The following is a 14,299-nucleotide window of genomic DNA, read 5'->3' as shown; positions in this document are numbered from 1 at the left end:
ATAAAGCCATCTCATAAAGTAAAGTCTTTGCCAAAACACTCTGATACTGGCAACTCACAAAGAAGCCATTAATAAAAAAGAAGAAGAAGAAAAGCACGTGGGCGGGGGCGCTGCTGAAGGAGAACTGTAAAAATGGCGTTTTTTGTATAATGACAGCGTTAGTTCCTTTTTTCGCCACGCGCATTTAAAACCTTGTCGAGCTCTATGGTTATGGTTAAATATGGCGTCTTGATGGCGTCAATTTTTAACTTAAACCAAAGATTTGACATTTTCCATTGTAGTTAAAGTTAGTTGGTGCAACCCAGTCATTAAGACTGGGTTGCACCAACTAACTTTAACTACACACAGAATTGGTCGATTACTTACCAATAAATTAATGCCATCAGAAAATGTTGCTACGAGGGCTGCTATTTATGTATCCGGAACTGGCCACTTACAAGAACAATATTTAAAAAGTAATTACAACATTTGAAAATAGAACTCTTTGGTTGAAGAATACATTTTGTTTCATGTGACTGTCAATTATTTTTCCATTGTGGCGTCATTTTGAAAATTGCGTGTCTTCATTTGCCATGGATTTAACGCGTGAACATTTTCGTGCAATGATTTACTACGATTTTCGGCGTGGGCTAAATCAACAACAGTGCTTTATTCAACTCACCGCAACTTTTGGAGATGAAGCACCATCAAAAACCACTGTTTATCACTGGTACAGTGAGTTTAATCATGGGCGGTCTATGCTCACGGATGAAAATAAAGAAGGTCGCCCAAAAACAGCTGTTGTCCCACAAAATATAGATGCTGTGCGGGAACTAATAATGCGTGATCGTCATGTTACATATCGCGAGATAGAGGCGTCCTTAGGCATAAGTATGACGAGCATACATAAGATATTACACGAACATTTGGCTGTAAAAAAAATATGTTCGCGTTGGATTCCGCACAACTTGACAATCGATCAAAAACGGGCTCGTGTCGATTGATGCAAAAAAATGATAAAAAAAATACGTGCGTGGTACGTCAAAAGCCGTTTATAATATCTACACAGGTGATGAATCTTGGATCTATGCATATGACCCCGAAACTAAACAACAGTCAACGGTGTGGGTGTTCCAAGATGAGCCGAAACCAACAAAAGTTACTCGTGCAAAAAGTACTTTGAAGCAAATGGTCGCCTGTTTTTTTGGAATTAATGGACATGTGGCTACAGTGCCATTAGAGAATCGTAAAACGGTTAATTCTGAATGGTATACGACCATTTGTTTACCAGAAGTCTTTGAAGAAATAAGAAAGGACAACCGACAACGCAGAATCATATTACATCACGACAATGCTAGCTGTCACACCTCAGCTGAAACAACTCAGTTTTTGGAGGGTCAAAAGCTCGAATTGACTGGTCATCCGCCGTACAGCCCTGATTTGGCACCTAACGATTTCTTTTTATTTCCATACGCGAAGAACAAATTACGTGGTCAACGTTTTTCGAGCCGCGAAGAGGCTGTTGATGCGTTCAAAATGCACGTTTTGGAGATACCTCAATCAGAATGGAAAAAGTGCTATGAAAATTGGTTCCAGCGTATGCAAAAGTGTGTCGATCATCGCGGCGAATATTTTGAAAAGCAATAAAACCATATTAAATGATATAATATGTTTGTTTCTTTTTTTAATTCCGGATACATAAATAGCAGCCCTCGTAACGCTACATTTTAGCAAACAAAACTATCATTGCGATCCCATTCTGATCTACAGAAATACTAACACTTATTTGAAATGAAAATTAATTAAACTTATTATAATTATTAATAATATACATTTTTTTAAGTTCTACGTCCCACAATATTCAAGAATTTTGACATCAAGTGTTAGATAGCTGAACTACGTAGTAACATCAACATCGACCTAAGCTAGTAGTTTTGCTTTTAACCGAACCGAACCCAGGGAGGGGCAGCTGCCCCCCCCCCCCCCCCCTACAGATTCTAAAAAAGTTGCCAAATATAATTTTTCCACATTTTTCTGTTACTTCGCTCCTATTAGTCTTAGCGTGATAAAATATAGCCTAAAGCCTTCCTCGATAAATGGGCTATCTAACACTGAAAGATTTTTTCAAATCGGACCAGTAATTCCTGAGATTAGCGCGTTCAAATAAACAAACTAACTAACAAACTCTTCCGCTTTATAATATTAAGTATAGATGAAAAAAGTATGAATTGTAGTAGGTAAAGTCAACTTGCCATCGGCTGGTGACGCCCTTGGGCGCCGTTAAGAGATTTTCTTAGCCCTTGACGCCCTTTGTCGATAGTACATGATACACTTAAAACATGTTTAGCCCCAATTTCACCAACGACTGTTAAAGTTAACGCTCGAATTAGTATCACGTTACCTCTTTCGTTTTTCTTATGAATGAAAGAGAAGACATTACATTTTAACAAGCTGTTAACACTAACAGACGTTGGTGAAATTGTGGCTTAGTACTAAATTGAAGCATCAAGTATACGGGATTTTAATTTAAAAATGCAATTCTTTTTAAATATCTAAAAACATTTATTTAACATGAACAATGCATCTACATGCAAGAAAAAATTCATTGATTGGAAACAAAAATATGTTAAAACCGAATATTTACAAAATTAATCTAAAAAGTTTACTGTCCAAAATAACATGGTGTCTTCTGAAAGTCTTTAGCACTGAATAAATTGTCATTGCAATTAACCTCCCAATTTGAATTCCTCTTTTTAGCTTGACTGTTGAGTCTCTTCATTAAACAGGTTTTCTTCAAGCTGCACCAAACATCCTCTGTCGAATAACTCAAGGTGATGTATGTAAAATTATGCCGCCACTTCAGCCTAGCAAAATGAATGTTGACAACGAAACTTCTGTACTGTTGGACCCTGTGACTGTGGTGATTACATGACCACACAACAACACGCTACTATAACAGGATGGCTATCAAACAGAAAATGTTATATACTGGCAATGGCTGGGAGGCTGGCCTTGCAATCTATTACACTTTGATCGCAGCCAGTGTACGAAAGAGGAAACTGATTTAAAAATTCAAAAGCCTTAGAATGTGATTCAAACGCCAACTCCCGAACGATGAAGTCCACCGGCACAGTTTGTCTGTAGCTGCACACATAAGAAAATATTAATTCACAGACCAACCTACTAGGGTTGGCTAAAAATGTATCTTTAGCTATACACTATGAATTAATGTGCAATAAATACACATAAAATGTATCCACAACATTCAATGGTATAACAATATTAAGATACAAGCACACACAAAATATTCCTGAAAATAAAAAGGGCTTGAATTTCATTTCCTATAATGTAATGAAGGCGGAGAATTTATGAGTCAGATATAGATACCTATTATATTTTTGGAAGAATCTAATGTAAAGTATTACTTAATATTTATATCATAAAAAAATATAGCAAATGTCAATACATATAAGGTAAGATTTGAAAGATGTTGTCCTAACCAAGTATGTTGTCCAAATTTTTATAAACTTTTAAAATGTATAGTAATTCTATAATGAATGAATAAAATAATATAAAAATATTTAAAAAAAAAACTACACCAACACCAAACCCCCAAACCCATAATGTTAAAGTAATGACTTATGTATTAAATGCATTTTATTACATAATGTTAAAGTAATTACTTATGTATTAAATGCATTTTATTAATGGCTGGCAGGCATGCATAATAAATAAGACTGGCATGAATACATTTTTTCAAAATTTTAATAGTAGTTATTGTAAATATAGGACACAACCTGAAGTTTTCTACAATATGTAATAGCTCATTATAAAGTGGTACATATATAGGTATTAGGTATCTTATATATATTTAAACGAGCAATTCTTGTATATATATGTCGCAGCCGACTGGTTTAAATAGCCGTTCAATCAAACAGCTAGCCCTTTGATTGAACAACGCCATTCAATCACACGGCTATACGTCGTTTAGCCGACTTGTTGACTACAACGTTCAACACTACATCTAGACGACGCTTAGCCAACTGGTTTGATGGCAAATTAACTAGGGCGACCATTAGCTTAATATGTAATTTGGGAGAATAGGAAAACTTTTTGTATTTTATTGAAAGATTATGTTTTTCGCCCCCCGAGCCCCCCTTTTATTTGGGTGACGGTCGCCGGCTGCTGCCGCAGCACGCTTGCTGCGCTCGCTCGGCTCCCTCTGTGTTGTGGTCTAAGTTCTAAACTAATCAACTTTTGGACTTTCTGGATTGTGTTTGTTTTGACGGGGGGCTGTGCCCCCCGAACCCCCCTTTCCGGTTGGCTGCGTCCATCCATTTCATAATCCCGTAATTTCTCCTCGAATGTTTGTTGAGATTCACTCGTATGTGCCTCTACTCTCTTTTGTCTCTTTAATAACACTTGTAACTTTTGTTAACTTTTGTTCAATATAAAAGCTAGAAGTGTGATTGAATGGCGTATATATATATATAAGCGTCAGCGCGATGTAGGTTGAACAAATTTACGCATTTTCACCCCCTTACAACCCTTTTTTCCAGTAAAAAAGTAGTTTCTCAGGCTTTAGACTATCTGTATACAAAATTTCATTACAATCGGTTTGGTAGTTTTGGCGTGAAAGCGAGACAGACAGACAGACAGAGATACTTTTGCATTTATAATATTAGTATAGATTGGAATCTCGGAATTGGCTCCAACTATTTTCATGAAATTTAGTATATAGGGGGTTTTGGGGGCGATAAATCGATCTAGCTAGGAGTCATATTTAGAAAATGACATTTTATTTGTGTTTTATCGAAATACCAAGCAAAGCTCGGTCAAATAGCTAGTAATTATTTATTTAGGAGTCATGCAAGATGTTTGTGGAATGACTTGATGAGTGATAATAAAAAATGTGATAAGTTAATAACAATATTATGTTTTCCATAAATTTAAGGGGAGACTCATTCTCTCATGCAGTTGGAGTAGAATAAATTTTAGGAGCATTTGCATTACTAAAAAAGTAAATGTGACATACGACTTAATGATGTATTTCAGGTACTGCTTCCGCTCTCTCTCCACAAACCAATCCATGAGATATCCTGCCATTAGTGGAGCCGTTTTATATAGCAGGAAAAACTTGTGCAAATTCCCAGTAGCCCAGGCACACCTTGTATTTAGGGCATGCTTGATGCATTCATTTTCTCTATCCTCTTTTGATAAAAATTGAAATATTGTTGTAAGATCTGTAAGAAAATATAAAAATTAGATGCAAACTCTTTTCTTCAAGTCATGACTTAAAATTTAGATAACAATAATGATATACTTACCTAAAGTATTTTTTGTGAATATGTAGTACAATATCCTGTAAGCAGTAAACTCAGGTGCATTATTTCGACCCTGTGGTAACTCAGTATACAACATTTTAAGTTGTGTCTGACACTGGTTAAATTCTTCATGATCTCCCTTTTCGAGAGCTATCCTGGCATGAGTTTCATATACCTCTATTGTGAAACAATCTCTAACTCCTTGTACCTGTCACATAAAAAGAAACCATTAGTATGTACATGATTGTTGTTGAAGCACCAATAACTTGTAACATTTTTTAATAAACCAACTTCAAGATCATCTCTGCATTGACAGTTGTACAAGAATAATTGATATATTATTTAAATTGGAATCATTAGAAATTATTACAAAAACATTTTATTAGGAATTATAGAAAATTTTTGTAAACATAACCTAAAAAGTTAAACGTTTTTTCTTCTCCTTTAAAATAGAGTTATGAGATATTGGTACTTCAATGACAATTATATGCAATAAAATGTAAAGCAATTGATGAAAACAAATGTTAAATAAACAATCTTAATACCGTTAAATCTTGTCTAATGGACTTAAGTTGGTCACACGCATATCTGTAATCTTGTTTTTCAATCCATCTATCTTTTACATTTCTTAACGAACTCCTCAATACATGTGTGGGCCGAACCTCGCAGGCCTCTGGGGCTCTGGTCAAACGTAAAAATGATTTCTCAATTTCATTGCATGTACCCACTATATGCATATTGTTAATCTCATAATCGCCTTCTGCATCTTGAATAATAGGTCTCTTGAGAGTTGGTTCAGGCTTCTTGCTGTTGGCTTGCAAGGAGCTTGCTATGGTGGGTACAGCTGTATTCCCAAATCTTTCTGCCCTTTTGAGAAGCTTCTCAGCATTTGCAGGCACTTCTTCAGAGTTAAATTGATGGAAAGGTTTCTTTTTAACATTTTTCTGGAATTTATCTGGCCTTTTTTGATCCAAGGACAGTCTGTCTTTAATTTTCTGCCTACTTTTATTTTTAAATGACTTTTTATCCTCAATGTCATCACTTGAACATGATGATGTGCTGAAAAAAATAAATAAACAAGAATAAGTGTCACTAGTGGAACATTTTAAATATTACAAGCCCAGAAAAAAATGTCAGTCTTTATTATAAATATGTATTTACCTATGTCTTTTCCTAGATGGGCTCCTAGATCTTGATCGACTTCTTGATGGTACCCGTCGCCGTCTCTGTGGGGAGTTCTTGTGGCTGTTAAATATTCTTGCTCCCAATGTTGGCTTGACCTTATTTGATTCTTGAATGTTCTCAGGCTTTTGATACAACGATAATGTTCCCCGGACAGGTTTCACAGACAAGTTGTTTCTTTCGCTGTGAACACTGGGAATAGGCTCCTCATCCCAATTTCTAGTCCAAATCTCATCTTTATTAGCTGCTGCAGTGATACGACCCTTTAAGCATATATCAATTTGGTCACGATCAAACGCAGTTTTGCATTTTTCGTAACACCTCTTTATGTACCTTTCTAAGCTGTCGGGCCAACTGCCCGCTGACGTTGGCATAGAAGGGGATTTCAAAAAATTTGATGAATCATTGTCATCTCGCTTGTCATCTACTCCTCTGCCGTTCGGACTGGCGCTCTTTGGTTCGTCTGAAGGTTCAGGAATATCCTCTGTGGCCAACGGCGGCGGCAGAGGAACGTCGAGAGGAGGAGGTGGAGGCGGCTTGGGAAGGTCGGGAGGTGGGCACGGCGGCAACGGCGGAGGATGATCGGGTAATGGCGGGTTCGCTATCTCCATTTCATCACCTGATAAGTTTGCCTTCTTACGTTTTTTCTGACCACCATTATTTAAAAGAGGATTTTCTGTTGGGGGAATAGGTGCCGATTTCCTGTTACCGTTGAGATTAAATCTAATGGGCGACTGATTAAAGAATGGGCGACTCGTGTCCAGTGGGGACATTCCTAGTAAAGGAGGTGGTGGTTTCGAAAACTGCAAGTGGCCAAACTCCGGGCTTTTAGGATCTTTGTTTTGTTGAAATTGATTAACATCACTATGGTACCCTCCAGCCATTCCCATTTGGTTAAAATATTGGTGATTATAAAATGGGGGAAACATGCCACCGTGATACCCATTGTATTGTTGATAAACTCCATACATCCAAGAGTTGTGATTTGTTGGCATGCCACTCATAGTTTGCAATGGAGGTTCTTTCGAAGTATTTTCAGACATTCTTTTAAAACTTTTGTTAATGGTAGAGCCTTATAGAATTTTATAACAATAAAAAAATGTCGCCTAAAAATAGCACAACAAAATGGCGACTGATGCGAGTTGTGCACTATTAAATTACACTTAAATTACCTTTTAATAATCACACCCTAAAGTACTTATGAACACAAGTAACATATTTTGAACTAACTAAACAGAATAATTAAAGTCATAAAATGAAACACTTTTAATTAAAATACAACACAGTTAAAATTCCAAGTAAATTGGATGCAGCACGTCCAAAGATTACCAAAGAGAATGTCATATGCTAATGCTACGTAACAAGACTACAAGAGGTCGGACTTAGAAGAAAAAAAATTGACATTTATTATTTTTTTAAATTGAAACTAAAGTTAAAATTTTTAAGTGCAAAACCTTCCACTCTAAACATGCCAAAAATTAAAAAAAAAAAGAAATAAGCTCAAATAAATGTTTTATTTCGCAAAAAATTATTGTACATAGCTAAATAAACACAAAACAATTAAACAGATTTAATCCACAAGGTTTAGGCAACAAATCCGTCCGCTGCTTACGCTCCGATTCCGATCCAGTGGACGCGCATCTTTATACATACACACATAAGTATTATTACTTTGTTTTGTTACACCCTGTACATACGACAGCTGAAATATATCGCGTGGGCTCAGGCCAGCTGTATACCACCTCACTTGATCAGAGGATTTTCCCTTAGTGGCCGCACCTCTCATAATCCCATACCTTCCTTCTCCTCCTCCTTAAATCTTCGCTTAACAACCATTGCCTGCAGACTAAAATGTTGCAAACTAGTACAGGGACCTAAAAATCTGAAATTAATGAAAAGTTTTTCATTTACTACATTTCCATACATAAATTATTAAAGTTCATAACCTTAACGTGCAATTAATTACTACAATAAATCAATAGACACATTTCAACATTTTCGAAATTAACTGCATACATTATAATATTTTCCATGAAATAATAATCTATCTTTTTCATATTATTATAGTTTAAGTTGTAAATTATTATACAAATATGCAAATAATCACTATGACATACTTTGTATTAGAACACAGTATGACATAGTTATGTTTTGCTTCAATTTATCAATTTACGGTTATATTTACATTTTACAATGGCTTACCTTTTGTTTTTCAATAATTAATCCACTAATTTACAATTTTTGAAAGAGTTGCTACAAAATAATTTTCACTAACTGAAAATCGAACTTTGACAAAGATATTTTACTACCTTTGAACTTTGAGTTTTAAACTTCTTCTTCGTCTTTTTATCAACCAATCACAGTCGATCTTGCTTAAAAATTGCACATATTATCCAACTTAATTTAGTTGCTACGTTTAAATTTGGAACCCAATTTTTTTTTTGTTCGAAAGTTTCACCAACCTGAAGATTACTAGCAGGTGTGAGGTGGGTGAAACTTTCAAACAAACAAAAATTGGGTCCCGTAGCACCTAAACTAAGTTGGATAATCTGTACAATTTTTAAGCAAGATCGACTGTGATTGGTTGATAAAAAAGACGAAGGAGTTTTGCGGAGAATGTGAAAGAGTGATGTCGTGTTTTTAATTTATTATATTATTTTCCTAAAATTGTGTTATCTGGGTTTTTAATGTGTAATATTGGTAGGATATTAACCATTAGATATTCGTTATCGTGCACAAGTGTGGGAAAGTGATGTAATAACTAGAAACGTGCTCTTTTGTGTTCCCTCTAAAACTCTATCGAAAGTTTCAGTAAAGCGTCTACCACTTTACTAAATCAACCGACTTGACTTCTTGACTGAATTGACTTTATACTTAGACTTTGACTAGACTTTAGACCTGACTGACCTGACGATAATATAGAAAAAATTAATGTATTAAAGAATATTGTTTTCCCGCCATAATATTATACTCGACACTGGCCATGGTTATAGCCGAAGTGATATAGAAGCCATTATAAGAAGAGAAAAAAAAAGAAAAAGACGAAGAAGAAATTTAAAACTCAAAGTTCAATTTTCAGATAAGTGGATAGGTATTAGATTAACTACAATCATAATATATATTGGATCCGACTCCGAGATCATTGAGTCAATGATATTGGATGTAAATTGTAATATAGACATATGATTCATTTCTTCCTTGATCATAGATTTTTGACATTTGCTGAGAGATTGGATCCAATACGGTCATAAAATAAGTGTTGCCAGTTATTTAATATAAAAAGAGTTTTTAATTTCTTGTTCGTTAATATGACGTTTCAAATAATGTAATGTAATTATTTTTCTAATTATATACTTGGATAATCTTGCTGAAATAACAAAAAAGTTTAGTAATTTAGTAGTTTAGTAAAAGAAAAAATATTTTCTAGTACGCGTGGTAATTCAAATATAATCTTCCATACCTATGGAGGATTAATCAATCAAGAACAAATCAAGAAAAACGAATAGCATATCAGCCACGACACAAATTTCGCGTTATGGTCTTTTTGCGATTGCCAGAACGCGTCGTGGCCGTTTTCATTAGAACCGCGACGCGAAATTCGCGTCGTGGTTGTTTCACTGTGACCACAACGCGTTGTGAGCCATTTTTTCGCTCATTAAGCAATTTCGGTCTTTGAGCGTAACATATATAGCACGCTGTACGTCAACGTCTTTTGAAGTTTGAAGTGCGAACCACAGATTTATAAAGCTAGGATCCTAACCTAGCTAGGATCCTAGCTTTCTAACGGCCGTTCCCAATATTTGATCTATCTCTGGTTTTGCCCTACTAGAGATAGGAATAGCTCACATTAGACGTTAGAGACATATAATTTATGTCAATTCAATGTTAGCTGCGAATTGCGATTGGTTGTATATCAAACCAGAGATAGATTGAATATTGGGAAAGGCCGTAAATGTTATCCCACTTGATTAAATTTTTTAGGAATTCTAGCTAAGACTTCCTAGCTAGGATAAGTGGAATAAGCGCTTTAACGATAAAACTAGCCTAAAATATATCAAAATATATTTTTTGCATTTTTAATGATAAACAAAATAAAGATTTATTTTGTTGTACAAAATTAAGAAATGTATTTATGAAATAATTTCTTATATAATTATTATTTATGAATCACTAGATGACGCCCGCAACTCCGTTGCGTCAAAATCGTACATTTTTTCGGGATAAAAAGTATCCTATGTCCTTTCCCGGGACATAAAGTATCTTAATATCAGTTTTCAGCAAAATCAGTTAAGCGGTTTGGGCATGAAGAGGTAACAGATAGATAGACGGACAGACAGACACAGTTTCGCATTTATAATATTAGCAAGTATAGATTCAGGAATCGTTGTATCCATAGACTTAATATATACTGTCGTAGTTATATCTATACACATTAATATAAAATATACGATATTATCTCTAGAGTCTAGACTCTAGATAGACTAATAAGTAATACTAAAAAAATAATTTGAGTTCTGACAGTTGACAGTTGACACTGACTGTTTGTCATTACTCATATTTTGTCATGATTGTGTTGTTTTGACTTTTGTTTAAATTTTAAAATCCTTTTCGAAAAAAAATGCGTATAGTTTTAAGCGGCCGGGCCCTTTGCCAGAAAATATAAAATTACAATTAAATTTCCTAAGTTTCATTAACTCGTATAAGTTTTTCATAAGATTTAATGGTTTCGTTAAAAATCATAATAAAAAATTAGTGAAGTTTTTAGCTTGAACTTTACCACGTAATATTTTATCAAATACCTAATATTTTTTGTTAGGTATCAAGGTCCAAGTTCTTATGTGGTGAGATAATTCAAAGCACCTTAATTTTATATTGCCATACTGTTTCTGTATTTTAAAGATTTGATATAAGCATTCAACAATAAAATAGTCATGTCTTCACTATTTAGTTACGAGACTCTCGTTCATGCCTTAGCTGGGGCAACGGTAAGTTTACTTTAATTTTTATTTAACATGATGATATTATAATTAAGTACTATATTATATTATGTAAGAACTGAGGTCTAATTATTCATTGTAAAATAATTGATTTACTAATTTTTAGGGAAGCGTGATTGGTATGGCTGCATTCTATCCTTTAGACACGCTGCGTTCAAGGCAGCAAGGTACTAAATATAAATCCTACTTTAAATGAAATCTGTAAAAAAATTGTAATCATGATTTCACAATTTAATAAAAATTTAAATATTATTGCAGTTCAAGATGATGCAAAATTGCAAGGCAGTACATGGGAGACATTAGTGAAATTATTCAACGAGGAAGGTGTGGAATCTCTATATCGTGGTTTGCTGCCTGTATTACAGTCTTTGTCTGTGTCGAACTTTGTATACTTTTACACTTTCCACTCTCTGAGAAGATCTTTTATGAAAAGCAATAACTCAGCTTTAGCAGATTTGATGTTTGGTGTGTTGGCTGGCAGTGTGAATGTGCTCATCACATCTCCATTGTGGGTTGTGAACACGAGAATGAAGTTGGAAAAAAATGTGTATCCGAGTCTATACCGAGGCCTCTATGAAATCTCTAAGAGAGAAGGAGCCAAGGGCCTCTGGTCGGGCACTTTGCCTTCCTTGCTCCTGGTTTCCAATCCAGCAATACAATTTATGGTATACGAGTTCTTAAAGAGACGTCTTGTATCAAAGAGAATATTCAATACCTTAACGGCCTTCCTTATTGGAGCCATTGCGAAAGGCATTGCGACTACTATGACATACCCTCTGCAGTTAGTACAATCTAGACTGAGAGCTGGAGCGAGTATGAAACCATTAATTAAAGATGTCAAAAGAGATCCTGCAAATATCTTTCGGGGCTTAGAGGCTAAGCTGCTACAGACTATTATGACTGCAGCATTAATGTTTCTAATTTATGAGAAGATTGTGCGTTTTACATTAACAATTATGAGGGTTAAAATAGCTAAATAATGATATATCTTTAAATTAGCTGTATTGTTTTCATTTCTTAGTTTTATAAATAGCTTAAGAGCATTTCTCAAAAAAAGTGTACTTTCTATCTAAATCTTTGTCCCACATTTTAAAATATGTTTTTCTATACATAAAATAGACCATTACCCGTTTCTATTAAATTGTATACGTAGTAAGCTAAATAAATTCATTAAAAAACATTTACAAATTAGAGTTATATAAATAAATTATTAACTATAAAAATATTTTAAAAATCAGTCTAATCTAGTCGTATGAAAAATGAAGTGTCCCAATTTCATAACTTCCCAAACAATTGATTGTATTTGTAAGGCCTTGCGGAAATTTTTGAAACAACTTAAGTATTTATTTAGGGCTGCAAGACCATTAATCATTTAAAAATAATATTTGGTCGTATTAGAACAAATTTATTTAATAAATAATGATTTTATTGTAACGCGGGAAAAGTTCCTCTTTGAAATTCCTTTTTTGTGACCATATTTTTTTAAATTTTGGAGTCTATTTTGGTATAAATATCTTTTAGTATAGTGGCAAAATTGTTAAGCTCGATATCCATCTAATTTTCGTTTTGATATTTCCTTTACGTTCCACGTGCGCAAACAGAAGGTTGTCTATTAGCGTAGTGCTCCAGAAAATTTCCAGTCTTTGTTACCCAAGAAACGCAGGTAAGCTCTAATATTATTATTATTTCGCCTTAAGATCCATTAAAGCTCCCAATTTTGATTTCGTAAGTCAAATCATAAACGAGTATTAGTTTTAGTTGTACGCGTATACAAGAAAAAAAGTTTATTTAACTTTATTCGTTACTTCCTTTTTTGTTACTTTTGAGTGGTAACGTATATAAGGAAAAGAAGGTAACAAAATAGGAAATTGTAAGGCAGAGTGTTGACTATGTGATTTTTATTATAATAATTATGAAAATTACATGAGTCGTAGCCAAGCTTTTAAAGATACTATTATTTGCTCATCTTGTTTTGGCATATAATTTTAAGCAACATTGATATTTTTGATTATTATGTAATAAGATTAGACAAACAATATTTTGTTTCAGATACTGATTTTATACCAAAGGATCGTAAAGAAACAGAGAAATGATACTCTTAAATATAACAGGTTTTTTTTATTTGTACTACTGTGTAGACTAGGTTTAAGAAATCCTATTTTGTTACCAGAATTATATTTTGGTTACTGTCCCATAAAAGCGGGCGCACATTTCTTTGTTTTTTTTTTTTAAATATTTATATTATTATTGTTTTTGTGATGAAGACAAAAATAAATACTTCGTTTTTTTTGCATTATATATGTATAAAAAAAATACAAGATAAAATAGACTCAATATTGTAAAGATGACAAAGAGTTGTGGTCGAATAGTAATGTAAAGGAAACATTACCGCCTATATTTTAAAATTTTACTGTTAAAAATAGACAGTTATTTTAAAAACAAACTAAATTTTGTTTTAGTATCCCATTTAATCAAATACAATTTCTAATAACACAATTCAACATTGAATTTACGTAATCTAGTAAAGGTAACAAAATAGGAAATTTTCTGCACCTCGGGTTTGTTTTAATAGATTTTGCTATTTATTAACATTTTATGTTTGAAAACAACCCCTATTCCTAATTTTGTAGACATTTACCCATACCTTAAAATAAAAAAATCGGTAATATTTAAACATTTTTATTTTATCATATTTTCTAAAAAATGGTACAAATTTTTTGAGAAACGCTCTTATAGCTTGTAGAAGGTACCATCGAGGAAATTGATTCCTAGGCAGTTGACAGACTAACGTCATTTGATCGGATCATGTCAAATTGT

General features: G+C 33.8%; 2 protein-coding genes across 2 annotated transcripts; one reads left to right on the top strand and one right to left on the bottom strand.

The window, feature by feature from the left end:
• Positions 1-2,576: 2,576 nt before the first annotated feature.
• Positions 2,577-7,803, bottom strand: LOC121738608 (leukocyte receptor cluster member 8). The gene is made up of 5 exons (XM_042130779.1): positions 6,465-7,803; positions 5,849-6,362; positions 5,307-5,511; positions 5,015-5,222; positions 2,577-3,123 (listed from the first exon to the last, which is right to left on the bottom strand). Exons 1-5 carry the CDS (start codon positions 7,526-7,528, stop codon positions 2,961-2,963), a joined length of 2,154 nt encoding a protein of 717 aa, XP_041986713.1. The 5' UTR covers positions 7,529-7,803; the 3' UTR covers positions 2,577-2,960.
• Positions 7,804-11,085: 3,282 nt separating this feature from the next.
• On the top strand, positions 11,086-12,480 carry LOC121738609 (peroxisomal membrane protein PMP34). The gene is made up of 3 exons (XM_042130780.1): positions 11,086-11,470; positions 11,589-11,649; positions 11,741-12,480. The coding sequence occupies exons 1-3, from the start codon at positions 11,417-11,419 to the stop codon at positions 12,460-12,462; spliced, it is 837 nt and encodes a 278-aa protein (XP_041986714.1). The 5' UTR covers positions 11,086-11,416; the 3' UTR covers positions 12,463-12,480.
• Positions 12,481-14,299: the final 1,819 nt, after the last annotated feature.

The sequence above is a fragment of the Aricia agestis genome, chromosome Z, assembly GCF_905147365.1.
Source record: "Aricia agestis chromosome Z, ilAriAges1.1, whole genome shotgun sequence".
NCBI lineage: Eukaryota > Metazoa > Arthropoda > Insecta > Lepidoptera > Lycaenidae > Aricia > Aricia agestis.
This window is presented reverse-complemented; position numbering and strand designations above follow the sequence as displayed.